The sequence below is a fragment of the Babylonia areolata genome, chromosome 4 (genome assembly GCF_041734735.1).
Source record: "Babylonia areolata isolate BAREFJ2019XMU chromosome 4, ASM4173473v1, whole genome shotgun sequence".
NCBI classification, from domain to species: Eukaryota; Metazoa; Mollusca; class Gastropoda; order Neogastropoda; family Buccinidae; genus Babylonia; species Babylonia areolata.
Window position 1 is genome coordinate 6854032 of NC_134879.1, and position 20012 is coordinate 6874043.

The window sequence follows — 20012 nt, forward strand, 5'->3', positions numbered from 1 at the left end:
AAAAAAGTGTTAACTAGCACTGGAAGAGATCATGTTTGGAAAAATCAGTTCACTTTCAATGTTAAAAGATTATAATATGCTAAAGCTAAGAAGCTGGAAAGTGATAATGTAAGGTTTTGGAAACAGAAACAAAACAGTTCAGATAAACTGAACAAGAACGCTGTGACAAATTATAAAAGTGAACCATACTTTAAAAATACAACAAATATAAAACACAGACCAGCACTCACTATGTTACAAATGAGCGCCCTTGACTTACAGGTATGAAATTACACCAAAATAGCAAAGACAGTGCGCTACCTGTAAGAGTATATAAGACGAGATTCATCTTCTAGATAACTGTGTGGAATACAATATTTACAGACACAGATTATTAAACGATATATGTCGTCGAAATGCCACGCATGCGAGCTGACCTTAGTAAAAGAATCACAGCCAAGGCTGGTTTTATTTGTTCACGAATGTTTCTTTTCATAACATGTTTATGTTTTATTGTGTCTTATAAACCCTATGGTTTTATGACAATAATATATTCTATTCTATTCACACACACACACACACACACACACACCATATCTCCCTCATTCCCCCCGCCCCCAGCCCTTCCCCCCCGCACCCTCCCCCCACCCCCACTCCATACACCCTCATACAAAATCCTCCCGAACTGTCATCATTGTACAGCATTATATAAACTTCAAACATCAAAGTCGCCAACGCACGAAACCATCATTGTTTATTTGTTTGTTTTTACCATCCAGTTCTGCTGATTACCATCTTCTAATCAACAAGGCTGTCCCCAGTTTTGTTATCCTCATTCTTATTATCAATGTCATTATGTTCACGGCATTTCACTAGTTCTGACATTATTATCGAATTCGTTATCATCACCAAGATGGTCACAAGTTTTGCCATACCTATGCTTTTCGGTATGGTTAATTTGGTTGTCGTCATCAACATTGTCGTCAGTTTACCAGATTCATCTAAGCCATCATCATGATTAATCAGTATCTATCCTTTGAATTGCAGGAAGTTACCTTGGCTGCAGTCGGGCCCTGAAAATGGCACCTCGCACACACAGGTGTGTCCCCCAGTCGTCTCTGCATCAGGCATGCACACTCCTTTGTTGTTGCAAGGGTTTTTGCTGCAGGGGTCTGCATCTTGGTATACAGCAGGATTAGTTCACGACTAAATGTTTGCCATGAACTATGTCAATATGTATTTAGTTTGCTGGGTGTATTTTGGTGTGTAAGCTTCAATGCACCATTGATGGAATGTATTATGTTGAATATTTTGTGTTTTGTATAGCACCTACAGCAGTTTTCTGGATTGAATGATATATATCAGTATCCATTATCATTATCATCGTTATTATTATCATGCATCAGCATCAGTATCAGCATCAGAAGCTCAGGGAGGTGTCACTGCATTTGGACAAATGCATATACGCTACACCACATCTACTATGCAGATGTCTGACCAGCAGCGCTTTGTCAGGCCTTGAGAAAAAGAAGAAAAAAAGAAGAAAAAAAAAAAATAAAAAAAATAAAGATGAAATAGATAGTTATAAAAAAAATGAAAGAAAATAAAATAGAATGAAATTTATATTAAAAAGAAGAAAAAAAAGTAATAAAAAATGAAAAAATAAATACAAATAAATAAATAAGTAAATAAAAGAAAATAGAATAAAAAGACAATGATAATAAATAAACAAGTTAGCAAATAAATGTAAAACATATATACATATATATATATATGCATAACAGATATGCAATAAAAATTCAGTTTCACAGATGTGAAAGCCCAAGCAAAAGTGCACATGCCCAAATGCACATGAACGTACACGAGCCCCGACACACGCTGATACACACACACACACTGACACACACACCATCTCCCAAATTACCCCCCACCCCCACTCCTACCCCCGCCCTTCCGCACACACGCATTTCTAGGCTATGTGTCGCAACTTCCACGGCACGCACACACACACACACTCACTCACAGAAACACATACACATACTCCCATACCCCCCTGGTCTCCCACCCCCATATGTATATGCACACCCACACGTTCCAATATTCCGTTGCTCCCACAATACAGACATGCATACACACACCTCATTCTCCACACACCCACACCCACAAATCGAAGTCCTCACGACGCACATCTCCACTCCCTCATCCACACCCACCTACCCACTTAAGAAATACACACATATATGTGCTCGCACGTGTACATAGCTCACCTGACACATGTGTACACTTACACACTCGTGCGTGCACAAACGCACACACACACACACACAGAGGCTGGCCACTGATTGGCCACAAGGGGGGTGGGAAAAGATCTCTGATGCCAGGAACATGGCATCTGGTGTGTTGCTCAGTCTAGTATTTGGAAAAGCCCACAGAGACTGTTCCGTTTCGAAGAAATTTGCGCAATGTTGGTTTGGAAATGATGCCAATATTCGTTTGATTTGCAAAGCATCGTGCTGTATCTTTCATGCTAGACTTAGGGCCGCTCTCTCTATCTTTCTTTTTTTTTTTTTTTTAAGGCGAATGATGGTGTGATGGCCTTGTACCTGTTCTTTTTTTTGGTACTCTTTGAATTTCCTAAGGATTTCCGATTTTCCTAGATGTATGCCGCTCGTTGTTATTGCGTTACCAGCAAGTCTGTTTGCTCGCTCATTTCCCTTAACAGCTGCATGTCCCGGGCAGTGTGAGCATGTAAGTTTTTGAATCTGAAAGTTGCGAATTGCCTCATGCAACTCTGGGCTTCCCATTCCACTTTCAATCTTTTTTGTATTAGGTTCACCGAGTCCGTTAGAATCATGGAATGTTGGTTTTCATGTATATGAATAGATGATAGCCACTGGAAAGCATGTGTCACAGCTTCAACGTCCAACGTTTGGCTGGAGGTTGTGACTTTGTAGGCAGCCTTCTCTTCCCTAATTGTTTTAACATTTTAATTCGCAGTGAATTCCCAACTGTATTAGTCTTTGGTGACTGAGCCATCTGTATATATGATGATGTCCTCTTCTTTACTGTTTTCTTCTATGAGTAGCTTTGCTTCTGCATTAGTTTTGCCCTCTTGCCATTCCCGGCAATGTCTTCCTAGAGTAGGTGAAATGGCTGTGTTGAATAGATGATTAAGGTTTTCGGGGTTTTCCTCCCATTCTTCTGTTTCTTTCAGGTCTTGTAGTTGGCATACAAGCTGGATTGTGTCTTCTGCTTGCCCCATCCATGATCTTCCCCGTCCTAGACGGCTGCCTTTTGGTTCCTCGACTGCATCATGAAGTGGGTTTTAAGGGGTTTGATAATATTGTGAAGTAGGTCTTAACCTGTTCTTACTTGTTTCTGGCCTGCATTAAAGGAAAGTCAAGCAGGTATTGCATGGCTTCCGTACGTGTGTCTTTTGTTGTTCCAAGGATCTGCCTCATAGCTTCATTTTGAACTCTAATTTTAGGAGGCTGCTTTGAGACGGTGTTGTTAGCCCAAGTCTGTAGTTGATCACACTGAGAACGAGTGATTGACATGGGAGGAAGAGGTGACGTTGTTCGATACTTTTGGTTGCCATTGCCTTTAACACTGAAAGACCCTTTTTGCATTTGAGAACAGTATTTTCCGTATGTTTTCTGAAGGTCAGCATCCTGTCGAACTGTATGCCTAGGTAGCGTAGGCATTCGGTTATCTCGATTTGATTTCTGTCGAATGACACAGGCGGCGGTGATTTGCTCGCAGTTTTGTTGTTGAGGGTGCACTGAAACGTTTAGGCTTTCGCTGGATTGATGGAAGATCCTGTGTCCTTGCACCACTGGGCGATATTGTTCAGTTGTTTCTGGACGGCTGTAGTTCTTTCTTGAGCATTTTTCGAAGTTTTAAAGACCAGGCCATCATCCGCAAGAGTAAGCACCCGAGCTATTCCATTGTTGTTTAAGTCTGCAAGGCCTTTCGTGTAGACGTTGTAGAGGACAGGAGAGAGCAGAGACCCTTGTGGCAGTCCTATGGAAAGTTTAGAAGGTGCAGACATCCAATCTCCGAGGCGTAGGATGACGGTTCTTTCCTGAAGCGCTGCTGCTATCCATCTTGTCAGTGTCAAACTTACTCCATACTTGAGTAGCATCTCCACGAGGTGCGCAAACTGGACTTTATTGCAAGCATCTTCAAGGTTGATTGCTACTGCTATTGTTTCTTCTCTTCTTTGAAATCCTTCATATACCTCATATGCAAAAGCAGCCGCATTTTCCCGTGTACTTTCTGTTCTTTAATCACCTTGATTTGAAGGGAGAATGTGCCTCTGTTCAAGATCCCTTGCTTCCTGGCTATTATGCGTTCCATGAGCTTTCCAGCAATGTTTTGCATGGTTAGGATTCGGTAGCCGCTTACCTGATGATGGTCCTTTCCTGATTTTGGTCTGGGTCTTAAGAAGTTGTCTGTCCAGTACTCCGGTACATATCCATTGTGGAAACTGTTTTGATATAGATTGAAAAGTTTGCTTCTGTCTTCTTCCGATAGCTCCTTGATGTCCGAGTAGCGAACTTGGTCTGGGCCAGGAGCCGATTCTTTCTTGCATTTAGCTATTGCTTCGTGTAGATCATTTATTGTTAAGCCATTATCAGGTCCAGTCTGCATAAGCTTTTGGCTTAACTCCTCAACATATTTCTTTTTTCATCAAAGTTTCTTTGATCTCTGTTGTATGAACCGTATGAGCAGGGCGGGTCTTTTTTCTTCATTTGTCTTATGCTTGGTTCCATCAGTATCTAACATATCTGGGGTTGTTGTCGTGCACGTTTTCCCTTCTATGCGACAATAAAATTGCCAGAACTCTGTCAATGTTGTGTCATAACCGAGTGCCTCGCAAAACTGTTTTCACATGTCAGTTTTGGCCTCTAGAGCAATGACTTCAAACTGTTTTGTTTTTGCTTTCATTTTTGTTTCAGTTTCTTTGTCAGGAGAAGGCTTTGTTCTTTCTTTTTGCCAAAGTTTGACAGCCGCATGTTTTTCTATCCAGGCTCTGTGTGTGTCAGTATTCCACCATGGGGGCTGAAATGTTAGCTTCCGGTTCAGCGCCGTTCTTTAGTTTCTTCTGCGTCTTAATTTTTCGGTGATGGTTGTCTCCTTGTTATCATACTGGAATGGATTACGCGGTTTCATACAGGGATTATCTGATGGTTTCTGTAGACTGAAAACTACCGGGAGGTGATCACTGCCTTGGTGTGGAAGCGTCCCTGCATTCATTCCTGCTCTGAATGCTTGAGCGATGTCGATCACACTGTCGCTGTCCCCTTGTCTTGTTCCAAGGCGAGTTGGGGTTGTGGTTGTTAATGGGCAAAGAAGAATTTCCCCAATCAGTCCTTCAAGTGCGAGTCCTTGTGGGTTGATGTTCCGCTGGTCCCACTTTGATCTTGCATTAAGGTCTCCACGGATAATGACAGTCTCCAAATTCGTTCTCTATTTCCTCTAAAAAGGGCCCAAGCCGCTTCTGTTGCGCAGGTTCCTGTGTGAACATCGGCATTGATGAGCACGATGCTTTTGTGAATTCCGTCAGGTTTTTCAAGATGCACACCTATTAGTTGACATGAGCTGTTACACCATTTCTTTAGATTTATGGTGGAAACTTTATTTTTCAGATTATTGTTTAGTATGATTGCTACTCCTCTTCCTTCATGTCTTTGAAAGACAACGAAATCCTCAAAATTTATTGGTCTATCTGAACTTTTCCTGGTCTACTGGAGACATAAGATGTCAAAATCATATGCTAATTTCTCAATTGTTGAGATTCTCATTCTCCAGCTGGAGCAATTCCAACCGCCGATTCTAAAGAATTTCTTCGACAGCCACTCTGCTTTTGTCATTCTGCCACCTAAGCATGATCTTGTCCCACCTCTTTTGCCGCGCCTGTTTTGGGGTTTGGGGGATCTGAATTTATGAATCGAAGAATGAAAAACCAGTAGCTGTTTATACCCAGGTGGTGGGGGTGACTATTATTTTCATTATTATCAACATTATTATTATCATTATCATTATAATTATTGATATTAGTATGACTATCCAGTGACACATGAATCAAAGACTGAATAATCAGTAGCTATATACACCCAGGTAGTGGGGGTGTGGGGTTGTTACGCATCATCGTTTAATGTGTAAAGAACCCTCAACCACGGTAAACCCCAGCGCTCGTATCATAGTAATCTTCATTCAGGGATGAGAGAGACACTGTGCTCCGAAAACAGACTGTATACAGCTAAGCTGCGATGTAATTCAAAAAGGACATTCATGGAATCGTGTCGCCCAAGGAAACAATCTCCGCTACATCGCATTTTCTGGCAATGTTTATTCGAAATTTCGTTCACCATTAAACAATTTCCGCTACATCCACCTGTAGTGTTGAGTTTAACGACCTATTGGAATTGCGCCCTTTGGGTCAAGCTGGTATGGACGGGTGTCTGACGGTAGTCCTTCCAGGTGTCAGCCTTGTATGTTCGGTGGCAATGCGGTAGTCAATGGGAATCGTTGCCCTGGTGGGTGTCAAACTGTAGTTCGAGGGGGTAGTCGGCTGGGTATCCTTTCTCGGCTGGAGACTGTTATTGACTTAGTAATTGGTCGAAATACATTATGAGATATTTTTTCTCAGCGCAGGTCGGGCTGTTGTCTCAGCTGTTGTCTCTATCGTTTCTCAAAGGACGGCTGTGACCAAGGCCGTCTTCAGGACCACCGGGCAGCCAGTACTATGCTCTGTAAACGACCGACACGCCCCACGACCGCAGACTACCACCAACAATGGGAGCGACAAAACCACGAGCCGTACCCCACCCCCAGCCGTCCTTTTGGAGATATTTGCGAACCAAGCACAAGACCAAGAGGAATGGCGACCCGGACCCGTCGACACCCGATGCAGTGGCAGCCATACACGAAGTGAGACGCGCAGGCCGCCGACGCTAGCGAGGAGGGAAAGTCGGCGCTGCCCTGAGACCATCCACACGGCCGAGTTCGGACACCACAGAGGGCGGCTTTGGAGAGTGGCGGTCCAAACGCCGTGAGCCAAACCGGCTCAGCAAGAGTCTTTTCCGCAGTTTCCTCCACCACCACCCGCTGTCCAGTCTCTTAGACGTGAAGAGCGGGTCTCTACCATCTACGCGGCCAAGTTTGAAAAGCACAGAAGAGAGTCGTTTGCAACATTGACCAGTCCCAATGCGCTGGCCAGCCCACCAACACAACAGGGTCTTTTAGTCGTAGTCGCCTCAGCCTCTCTCTGTCTTGTCCCTCAGTCACGCAGAGCGAGTACTGTCCTGACACCGACGCTACATAGCATTTTCTGGCAAAGTTGATTCGAATTTTTGTTCACCGATGTGAATGATACGGTCTCGAACTGACTGATGCACTGCTTATTGATTTACTACTTTGATTTTGAAAAATAAGACTCGACGTTCCATTTACTATTGTGAATTTGAAAATGTATCAGAAATGCACTTGCGGGTCAATGTCCCATTTTACTATTGTATCGGGTCGAAGTTCCATTTTGAAATTGTGACAGTGGGTTAAGTCCTATTTACTTTTGTGAGTTTGAAAATGCGACTGCGGGTGGAAGACCCATTTATATGAACTGTTTTGAGTTTAGAATTGTGACTGTGGGTCCACGTCCCATTTACATAAACTACCGCGAGTTTGAAAATGTGACTGTGGTTCAAAGTCTCATTTAATGTTGTGAGTTTGAAAAATATGACTGCGAGTGAGTCGAAGTCACATTTACTTTTTGTGAGTTTGAATATCTGACTGTATATCGAAGTATCGTTTATATCAACTATTTTGAACTTGAAAATGTGACTGTCGGTCAAAGCCCCATTCATTGTTGTGAGTTTGAAAACGTGACTGAATGCTGAAGTCATTATTTAACCGATTTTCTGATTCAAGCAACAAAAATAGTCAATGACTGAAATAGGTCTAAAACAACATCAACTGGCACGTTAAGAGATTGAAAATAGAAGTAATGCAGAAGTGATGTAGCGATTTCTTACACCTGTTTTTGATCTATCTTTGATTTTGTACATTTGTTTGGTTCTTTGTTCATTTCGTTCTTTAATTTTCTTTGGTTTTCCTTTTCGTTCCTTTCTTGCTTCCGTCCTCTGATTTCCTTTATTTTTTATCCTTCTTATTTTCTGTCCTGTTTTCTTATTGTTTGTTTTTTTCTTATTCGTGTTTTGTGTTTCTTCTTCTCTTTCTTTCTGTCTCTCCATCATTGTCTTCTTTCTTTCTTTTTCGCGCTCTCTATAAAAATGTCTCCTTTCTTTCTTCATCAGTTTACGTTCCTTTTTAATTCTTATCTTGCCCCTTCCTTTCTCACTTATTTCCTTATTTGTTGTTTTTTCCCACTTACTTGTGTCATCGATTGTGTTCACTGTGTAGCATCGTTTATCACCGCCACTTCTGCACACATTTGACCAGAAAGGACAGCAGATACAAACTGACACAGCTTCAGCAGATGCACATTGACCACAAAGACACACTGACCATAAAGCTGATATCGGTAGATACATGCTGATCATGGGGACAACAGATACTCATTGATCACAAAGATAATAGATACAACTGAATACAATGATAGTGGATATATACTGCTCATAATGCTAAGTTTAATATAAACACATTGACGATATGGTCTGTGTTGATCAAAATGATAGAAGATACAACTAATTACAAGGATAGTAGTTATATACTAACCATAAAGCTAACATCAGTAGATACACACTGACAACATAGACAGTAGATACACACTGATCACAAGGACAGTAGATGAAAAAAAACATAGGGACAATAGGTACAAACTGATCATACATAATTAATTGTGTGGATTTTTCGGATCCAGGACAACTTTAAAACCACGATAAAAAGTTTTCAAATCTGGTGCTCCATTCCTTTTCTTGTGCACAGTATTTCTACTAATTTTATCTTTTTTTCCTGTTCTATGCAGAATATATGGCAGAGTTTCTGAACATTTTTAAAACCTTCCATTATTCTGATGCTCTCTCTCTCTCTCTCTCTCTCTCTCTCTCTTCGTACCCGACAGCCAGACAGACACGTGCCCTTGGGACAGTAGTCGGCTCTAGCAGAACATCAGTGGCACATGTGTCTGAGCTTGGATCCCCGTGGGTCCCAAAGGTTAGGACTCCTTCAGAGGCTGGCACCACTACTTCGCTGAAACAACAACAGCAATGAACACAGTGACAATGGCAGCCACAGCAATGAACACTGATACAATGACAACAGCAACAGAGCAACAGCAATGAACACTGTTACGATGACAACAGCAATGAACACTGTTACAATGACAACAGCAATGAACACTGTTACAATGACAACAGCAATGAACACAACAACAATGACAACAGCAATGAACACAATAACAACAGCAATGAAAACAATGATAATGAGTGCAGCAATAGCAATAAACACACTGACAACGACAACAGTAACAGCAATGAACACAATGAGAATGACAACAGCAACAGCACTGAACACAATGACAATGACAACAGCAATGAACACACTGACAATGACTACAGCAATAGCAATAAACACAATGACAACAGCAATAAACACAATGATAACAGTAATTAACACAATGACAACAGCAACGAACACAATAATAACAACAGCAACAGCAATAAACACAATGACAATGACAACAGCAACAGCAATGAACACAATAAAAATGACTGCAGCAACAGCAATGAACACAATAATGACAACAGCAAAAAACACACTGACAATGACTGCAGCAAAAACAACAACAACACACAATAACAACAGGAACAGCAATAAACACAATGACAATGACAACAGCACTCAATACACTGACAATGACAACTGCAATGAACACACTGACAATGACTGCAGCAACAGCAATAAACACAAGGACAATGACAACAGCAACAGCAATAAACACAACAATGACAACAGCAATGAACACAATGACAACAGCAACAGAAATAAACACAAAGACAACAGCAATGAACACACTGACAATGACTGCAACAATGAACACACTGAGAATGACTGCAGCAAGAACACAATGACAATAGCAATGAACACAATGATAATGACTACAGCAAATAGCAATGAACACAATGATAATGACTACAGCAATAGCAATGAACACAATGATAATGACTACAGCAATAGCAATGAACACAATGACAATGACTACAGCAATAGCAATGAACACAATGATAATGACTACAGCAATAGCAATGAACACAATGACAATGACTACACCAATATCAATGAACACAACGACAGGATAACAGCAATGAACACAATGACAACAGCAATGAACACAACGACAACGATTGCATCAAAAGCAATGAACACACTGACAATGACTGCAGCAATAGCAATGAACACAATGACTGCAGCAACTGCAATGAACACAATGGCAATGACTGCAGCAACAGCAATGAACACACTGACAATGACTGCAGCAATAGCAATGAACACAATGACTGCAGCAACAGCAATGAACACAATGACAATGACAGCAGCAATAGCAATAAACACACTGACAATGACAGCAGCAATAGCAATGAACACAATGACTGCAGCAACAGCAATGAACACAATGGCAATGACTGCAGCAACAGCAATGAACACACTGACAATGACAGCAGCAATAGCAATAAACACACTGACAATGACAGCAGCAATAGCAATAAACACAATGACTGCAGCAACAGCAATAAACACACTGACAATGACAGCAGCAATAGCAATGAACACATTGACAATGACTACAGCAATAAACACAGTGACAACATTAATTAATGATAACCTCTATCTGCAAACAGGTATACACACATACACGCACGCACGCACGCAAGAGGACATACATACATACATGCAAGCACACACACACACACACACACACACACACACACACACACACACACACACACAACACACACGCACGTGTACACACATACTCACACACACACGCGCGCACGCACATACTCACACACACACACACAGAGAACCGAAGATCAAATTTTTGTTTTAAAAAGCTAGGAGATGAGATAGTTGAAATGAAAAGAACAGTCGACCATAAGGCTGTTTTGTAGATACAAAAAGCGTTCGACAGTGTTTGGCATAACGCAATGTTATTAAAGCTGAACCGAGCAGGAATGAAAGGTAAATGTTTTAATATCATAAAAATATGTATACAGACACTAAATTCAACACAAAATGACAATATTTGAAACATTCAGCACAGGACGTTTTATTTGAAAGGGGGCACATCAGAGAAATACACTCAGCCTAACTCTGTTCAATATTTTCATAACCATATCACCACAGATATGACACACATAAACTCCCCCACGACTGACACTACTTTGCCGACTAGAACCCCTTGTCTGTATGTCTGAAATATGCAGATGATTTAGTTATTCCATCGTTATCTAAAGACTGCTTACAACAAAAGCTTAACATATTACACTCATTTTGGGGGATTGCGATTAAATAGAGAAAAAGACAAAAGTAATTGGGATTGTTTAAAAAAAAACACTATCACTAAAGTGCCCATACATTTTTATGTTTTAAATGTGGAGAGGACATAACTGAAATAGCAGAAGAATATAATTTTATTTTCGGGTTATATTTCACAGAAATCGCAACTTAAGTCGAGCACAGGGTCATCTAAAATCAAGCAAATAACACTTTACATGTATTACTCAGAACATTTGGCAATACAAATATCAATATAGATATCATGTGTCAGTTATATTCTAATTATACCTATATCAACATATGGGGCAGAAGTTTGGTTTCCATATGTTGCATGAGATGTGTCGCTTAATTTATTTGAATTATTCAGAAACTGTCTTTTAAACAAATGTCCATATGAAAAACTTCATGTCACCTTTTGAAAACAATTACTTTGGGTACATAAAAAAAGCAATGGTTCTCCCAGGTTTAGGAAAATTAGAACGATTCCCTATTTGCCTAAAAATAAAATGTCAACATATGTGCAGACCTGCTAGTGCCTGCACCCCCTTTGTGTGTATACGCACGCAGAAGATCAAATTCGCACGTTAAAGATCCTGTAATCCATGTCAGTGTTCGGTGGGTTATGGAAACAAGAACATACCCAGCATGCACACTCCCGAAAACAAAGTATGGCTGCCTCCATGGTAGGGTAAAAAAACACACAAAAAAACGGTAATACACGTAAAATGTCACATGTCTGTCTGAGTGTGTACGTGTGCGTGCCTGAAATCTGATTGAATGACACAGTAAACAGATGAGCGCCCAGTGGCAGCCGTCAGTCTGCTCTACCCAGGTAGGCAGCCTGTTGTGCAACTGACCCCCTGTAAAGCGCTTAGAGCTTGGTCTCCGACCGAGAATAGGTGCTATAGCAGTATCCATATTAGTCAATCAATCAATCAAATTATCGGCAGCTGGATACACATATGACGGGCCCAATAGCCGAGTGGTTAAAGCGTTGGACTTTCAATCTGAGGGTCCCGGTTTTGAATCTCGGTAACGGCGCCTGGTGGGTAAATTGTGAATGTTTTTTTCCGATCTCCCAGGTCAACATATGTGCAGACCTGCTTGTGCCTGAACCCCCTTCGTGTGTATTCGCAAGCAGAAGATCAATACACACGTTAAAGATCCCGTAATCCATGTCAGCGTTCGGTGGGTTATAGAAACAACAACATACCCAGCAAACCCCCGAAAACGGAGGATGGCTGCTTACATTTGGGGGGTAAAAACGGTCATACATGTAAAACCCCACTCGTGTACACGAGTGAACATGGGAGTTGCGGCCCATGAACAAAAAAGAAGAAGAAGAAGAAAGATACACATATCAGAGTTTCCACAAAATTCACTTGTATGCACAACTTACAAATCCATGTGTCGTCAAACGAACAAAAAGTATTCAGCGGATACTTTTCATTAAAAATGTATTAACTAGGATTGAATTAGACTGTGTTTGAAAAAAAAACAAAAAAAACAACAGCTCACTTTTAGTATTAAAAGGTTAAAACATGAAGAAGCTGGAAAGTGAATATGTAAAACTTTGGAAACAGAAACAAACCAGTTCATCTAAACTAAAATTTTACAAGTACGCAGAAATCATAAAATTGAAACATCTCTAAAAGATACAGCAAAATAAAACACAGACAGGTACTATGTTACAAATAGCGCCCATGACTTACAGATCGAACAGAGAATGTATAAATAAACACAGATAGAGCAAAGACTATGTGCTACCTGTAAGAGTTTAGAAGATGAGATTCATCTTTTAGACAATTGTGTGAAGTACAATATTTCCAGAAAGTGATTGTTAACGATGTTTGCCGTCAAAATGCCAAACCTAGCGAGCTGATCCTTCTAAAAGAATTACAGCCAAGGCTGACAAGATTTGTCGATGAATGTTTCTTTTCATAACATGTTTATGTTGATCTTTTATTGTGTCTTATAAGCCTTAGGTTTTTTGTGACAATATTTTTTTCTGATTTAATCTAACACATACAAACACACACACACATATACACAGAAAAACGCACACATGCACGCACTTATACACATACAAACACACAATCGCACGTGCACACACACACACACACTGACACACACATAACCAAGAACAGAACCATCTCACCAGGACCCAGAGGGTGGTTTCAGAGTGTGTGGCAAGATGTGACAGGGCCGTGACGTCACACAGTTGATGATGGTACCGTCGGGTGGCGTCTCCTCAGTGAACCGCTATACATCAAAAATAACGCCAAGAGCACAAGTCCTCAGTGAACCGCTATACATAAAAAACAACGCCAAGAGCACAAGTCCTCAGTGAACCGCTATACATAAAAAAAACAATGCCAAGAGCACAAGTCCTCAGTGAACCGCTATACAAAAAAACAAAACAATGCCAAGAGCACAAGTCCTCAGTGAACCGCTACACATAAACAAATAACGCCAAGAGCACAAGTCCTCAGTGAACCGCTACACATAAAAAACAATGCCAAGAGCACAAGTCTTCAGTGAACCGCTATACATAAAAAATAACGCCAAGAGCACAAGTCTGCATGCGTTACAGCGCGCGCACACACACACACTCCTCTCGAGCCTCCAACAACCCATGAGACACTAGTCACTTCTGCGCCACAAAAAATATATTTACAACGTTGAAAGACAAAGCATGATTGGTGGAGAAAGAGAGAGGGGCAGAGAGACAGAGAGGGAAAGTGATAGACAGAAAGACACAGACAGATCAAACTTATTTCCAAGAAAAAAAAATCTTTCTGCGAAGACAGCTAATTTTCAAGCAAAAATCATGTTAAAAATATACTCACATTTACATAGACTAATAAGGTAAAAATACCACCACCACCAACAAGCCATAAGTGACTCACCTTGTTGGCTGGTACTATTTTAGATGGCCCTGTAACAGAAAAGAAAACATTTCATGTATACTCTGGTACACTGAAATATTTAACACATTCATCTTTTATACACATCACACAAAGTGGTGTCAGAAACAAAACAGAGGCAAAGCCTTCAAGAAGACTCACTTGTGCTTCGCGCTTTACCCAGTAAAGAAATCATGAGGAGAGAAAAAAAAGACATTTAAAACATCGTTGAAAAGTGCCCTGTATTAAATATAATATATAAGATAAGCTTGGGATAATGAATTAATGGAAAAAAAAGGTATGCGAGCGGTATCGAACCATGCATGTTCAGTTCCGATGCAAGCAGACTGATCCCCACGGCTGCAGCACATCTGACGTCAAATGACTAAATTTAAAACTTAAACTTTTCTTCTTCATGCCATGAATAGATGAAATCATGTTTTTGTGCGGTTTATTATCTCGATTATTTTTATTTCGGCGGTAAAGGAGACGTTGTCATCTCCTTTACGCACATAGCAACACATGGCAGATCTCCAGATACGCACAACCAGTCTACAACGGGCTGAAAGAAACGATCGATTCAGTTTTTCTTTTATGTTCATTCCAGTTAATTCAATCTCCATTTTAGAATATTTGTATGCAGTAAACGCGTCGATGGTGTAGTTAGTATCACGGCAAATGGTCTGTCCAGAATTTGTGTTTCTTTCCTTTAAATTGTGAACAAGAAACACGAGGTCATGTAGTCTTTGAACACAACCCACCCTCCAGTCGGCCAAACTCAGTGGAAAGCGTTTAGAATTTTCGGATTTCGGTACACATCTCGACGAAATAAACCGTTAATGATTCGGAAATACAACTTAATTCGGGAGACTTACAACCTGTTATTGGTATGACTGTGAATTTTTTTTTCCTATTATATATAAGCTAGTTTTGGTATTGGCAGACAAAATATTTCCAGAGAAAATGGCAATGTTTAAGTTGACCACACACACACACACACACACACACACACACACAAACGAACAACAGGTTAAAACATAGACTCACTTTGTTTACACAAGTGAGTCAAAAATAACAAAACCAAAAACTCCACTCGAGCGATGAAGCAAATAAACATTAACAAGTCGTGTTTCTCTAGCAACAATCAAAGTTCTTTTCCTTAGCAACAGACAAAATTCTATGGAAAAAAAACACGAATAGAAGATATAAATTATCTAAGTTTTAACAATATTCTTTTTTTTTTTTTCTTTTTTTTTCTTTTTTTTTCGAAAGAAAGGAAGTTGATTTTAACTTTTAACAGATTAACTTTTTTCTTTAACAGCTCTTTAGGTTTGGCACTAAATAACTTCGGGTTTTGCAGAAACTGACCACTCATTCTATGACAGCGTTTTGCTTTTTGAAGAGTTAACTACTTCTTCAACAAGCTTTTGGGTTTTGGAGAGTTAACCACTCCTTTGAAAGGGCGTTGGGTCTAATACTGTTAACAACTTCTTTTATCGGAATTTGGGTTTTGAAGAGTTAACCTCTTCCTCTTTGACCAGGCTTTGGGTTTTGAAGAGTTAACCTCTTCTTCTTTGACAGGGCTTTGAGTTTTGAAGAATTAACCTCTTCTTCTTTGACAGGGCTTCGGGTTTTGAAGAGTTAACCTCTTTGCAGGATTTGGGTTTTGAAGAGTTAACCTCTTCTTCTTAGACAGGGCTTCGGGTTTTGAAGAGTTAACCTCTTCTTCTCTGACAGCTAGCACGGCTGTGCCACTTAACTTCCAGCAGAGCTATTTGGTGTCATATACTGTACCATGTCAAACTGATGCAAACTAGGCCTATTGGTTTGCTCTGCTTGGCCAAATTTCGCGCGGCTAACAGTGAAAAGACGGGCCCGCCCGCTCTCAGCCAATCAAACGCCTCTAAAAGCTATAAGCGCTGTATCATTCCTTTGGCCAAGGCTCTCCACGCCATCTTGTCAGGTTTACGCTCTGTCTCGTCTTACGCTTTTTTCGGCTATTAAGCGTATCCTTTTGGCCTTATTTTGTTGCATGCGGCTTGTGTTTATTGTATTCTTACATTCTGTGTACTCGATTCGACTCGGCACCCTCGATTCGTTCGTGTTTTTTTTTCTGCCTCTAAGTCGATCCTGTCTTTCCTTTCTCTGTTGGGGGTCGGATTTTCGCTGGGTGCCTAAGCGCGGGTTCCATGCCTCATGTGCCATACCACGAAGGCAGGGATCATGACGCTGGGATTGAGACTCGGCAAGAGACTCTCCCAGGCCCGGAGCTCATGATTCCTCCCGATACGGACCGCGGCGATGCGTCGTTAGACGCTGATCGCGGAGGCGACTTTCGTACCAGTAAAACGGTCATGAAGGGGACCGTGGGGAAAGAGGTACGAGCGTCGCCTCCCGAGGTGTCCCAGCGCGAGGCAGGGAGAGGGGGGAATGGCAAGTCCTCTCCTGGCTGTGGGGACTCGCAGCTAGGCGCGAACTCCCAAGGGGAGGCCGCGCACGGCCATTACCCGGGTCCCCACTCGGAGACGGCCCTCACGGGCCCCATTGTTGTTCCCCCTCCTCCCTTCTCTGTCGACCCCCCTCCCCCACCTCCTTTTGGTGGGGGAGAAAAAGTTGGTTCCGGGGGGGGATCTCTACTTTGCCCACCCCGGGCCAAGCCACCCCAGTCTCCCCATGGGAGGGGATTCGGGGCGCGTGGCAACCTGCTCTGCAGGTCTTCCCGCTATCCGGCCGGTCTCCCCTGCTGGGGGAGGCCCGCGCGTGTCAGGCGGTTCCGGGCAGTCAGCCCGCTCGTCTGCGAGCGGGACTGACACCCAAGTCGGACCTTACCTCCCTCCGACTTCGCCAGGTTTTTCCCTTCATGGAGGTCAACGCGCCAGTGACCCTTGGGGTTCGGGTCACAGTATGGCTGGTGCCCACGGGTAGTTACCCCCATTCTACCCGTACTGGGGTGCACCTATGGTGCACGCTGGGTTGCCGGGAGTACCAAGGGCCAGCCCCTTGTCCACTCCCCACCCGACCCAACCCAGCACATCTCACAGGGTGACACACACAGCCCCGACAAGTGGGATCGACTTCTTGTCGGTCAGGTCGAGCTCCTCGACCAATATTGCCACTCTGTCCACAAATCGGGTCTCTGTCAACCCACAGGTGACCTCCACGGTCACAACGGCCTTCTTGTCAGGACCGACAGCGGCTGAGGGGCCCTACTCGGCCCGGGGGAGCCTGCGGTTCCCACCTGCCCAGCCCTCGGTCCTACAGTGAGATGAGTGCGTGTTTGTCCCCTCACAGCACCCGTGGGTCCCTCTTGCATCCAGGGACGCCCTCTCAAGAGGTGGCACCCACCATCCCAAGCATGGTTGGACCTACGGTCCACACGCTCCCCACCCGCTTCAGGTGTCAAGGACATAACAGCGGTGGCCATGGTCCCGGCTCGGGATCGTCTCAGCTCACAGGACGCCCCAGTGGGTACATCCACTTGGGATGGCACCCAGCAGGGGATGGACTGCGAACAAGAGTGCGAGCCCCTGTCTTCGGATGAGGACGAACAAGCAGATGAGCACTCTTCGCCCACATCCCAGGGGGGACAGATTGAGCCCGTGCCTCCCTAGGGACCAGCCTGAACCAAACTCAGACTTTGCCGAGCTCGAACTGACCCTCCCCAATAGGGTCACGTATGCCGAATCAGTCCCTCAGGCTACTTTGTTACCCTTGACCCTCCTTACGCCATGTGACTCTAACTCCAGAACCACAAGGCGACTCAGAGTGCCAGAAATGGTGCAGGAATGGCTTAATAAGCCAACCCGCACTGTCAGGGGTGCTGCTTCCATCCCTCCTCCAGGCAGGGAGTCCCTCTCTGCCCCGGGCGCCTTTTCCCCCGGGCAAGTTCCTTAAAGATTCCTCCAAGGGAGGGGTGTGGTCCTGGTACACACAGGTCCACCCTGCCTACAGCGGAGCAGAGCCCTCTGCACAGGACAGGATGTTGGTCTCACAGCGCATCACCTTCCTCACTTCAGCTACCCTATCCTTTAAAACGTTAGCAGAGTGGGACAAATTGGCCCGCCGCTGCCTCCTCGAGGTTTCCACGGCGTACACCTTCGACGCGTTCCTCCACAGGGCCAATGAGCTGTGGGAACAGTGTCCAGTTAATCAGGAAACGGGGTCTCCTTCCTCTGTCCCGCCTGGCCTCTTCACAGACCAGAGGTTACACGCTTTTGGCAATAGGGTAGCATCTGGTCTCACAGCAGCTGCAGACACAGCTACCAACCTTCACTTCAATACTGTGCTAGCGTGGCGTAATGCCATTCTCAGCCTCTCTAACATTCCTGTGGAGGAGAGGGCTGCCCTGCGGTCCATCCCAGCACAGCAGCACTCCCTCTTCGGCCAGTTCCCGCCCCATTTTGTCAGCCACAGGGCAGAGACAAACAGGGAGGTGGCCTCATATTTGGCCCACACCTCTCATGGGCTCCAGGGTTCTATGCCATTGAAGAGACCGGCCACCAGGGCCCCTCCATATACCACGCCGCCTAAGTCAAAGCAGCGTGTGCAGAATCAGTGGCAGAGGAATAGACCACCTTATGTCCGTCCAAGCCGACCGGCCATGCCCAAGGCCAGAAGGCAGCACCCCCAATGACTGGGCCCCGATTCAGCACCACCAGTCGTTCAGCCCCTCCAAGTAGGAAACTTGTCCCGGCATGCACATCAGTGGCGTGCTCTGGGACTCAACGACGGGATTATGTCGGTGCTAGAGTCGGGGTACATGCTGTCTTGGGTGGAGGACCGCCCCCCTCTAAGATCCACTCCTCCTCCTTAGGTGCCCAGCTCGACGGAGCAGGAGAGCGTCCTAGAAAAAGAGATATCGCACCCACTCCTCATGGGGCTATATCTCAACTCTCGGACCCGGGCCCCGATTTTTACGGCTGGTTGTTGGTGATTCCAAAGGTCTTGGGAGGGTGGAGACCAGTTTTGGACTTGTCCCCCCTCAACAAATTCCTCCCCAAAATCAAATTCAAGATGGACACACAGGCACAGATTCGGGAGACCATCCAACAAGGTGATTGGCCTACCTCTATCGATCTGGAAGATGCTTATTTTCATATACTCATCCATTCGGCATCCCATCAGTACCTGAGGTTCGTGTGGAGGGACAAGGGATTCCAGTTCCCGGCCCTCCCATTTGGTCTGTCCCTTGCCCCTTTCCTGTTTACCAAGGTGGTGCGGGAATTGGTGTCCATCGTCCGCTCGGAATCCTTTTGTCTCTGTGTGTACCTGGACGACTGGCTTATCCTGGCCCAGTCGCAGGCCCTGTGCCTGAGTCACACGGCCAGACTTCTAGACCTTTGCTCCCAACTGGGCTTTCTCAGGGACCAGCAGATATGCGATCTGTCCCCACGTCAGTCCTTCGACTTCTTAGGGATGAGATTCGACACGCGGTCCATGATAGTCTCTCTGGCGCCAGATCACTGGGACCATCTGGCAGGTTTCCTCAGCCACTGGCGCCACTCCTCCCAAGATACAGCGTGGACACTTTCTTCCCTCTTGGGCATGATGGAGTCCACGGCACCTCTCATTCCCCTGGACAGGGTTCTCAAGCGCCCTCTCCAGAGG

The 20012-nt window shown here is 43.9% G+C and overlaps 1 protein-coding gene across 3 annotated transcripts in view; it reads right to left on the reverse strand.

Moving 5' to 3' along the window:
• The window catches only part of LOC143280810 (uncharacterized), a 231135-nt gene that overhangs the window by 123819 nt on the left and 87304 nt on the right, over positions 1 to 20012 (reverse strand). For all 3 annotated transcript variants that reach the window (XM_076585503.1, XM_076585501.1, XM_076585502.1), the window contains exons 23-27: positions 14409 to 14437; positions 13658 to 13761; positions 9058 to 9192; positions 8375 to 8424; positions 1035 to 1157 (exon numbers count right to left, since the gene is read on the reverse strand). In XM_076585503.1, coding sequence (XP_076441618.1) covers positions 1035 to 1157; positions 8375 to 8424; positions 9058 to 9192; positions 13658 to 13761; positions 14409 to 14437 — 441 coding nt within the window. The remainder of the gene's footprint in view (positions 1 to 1034; positions 1158 to 8374; positions 8425 to 9057; positions 9193 to 13657; positions 13762 to 14408; positions 14438 to 20012) is intronic.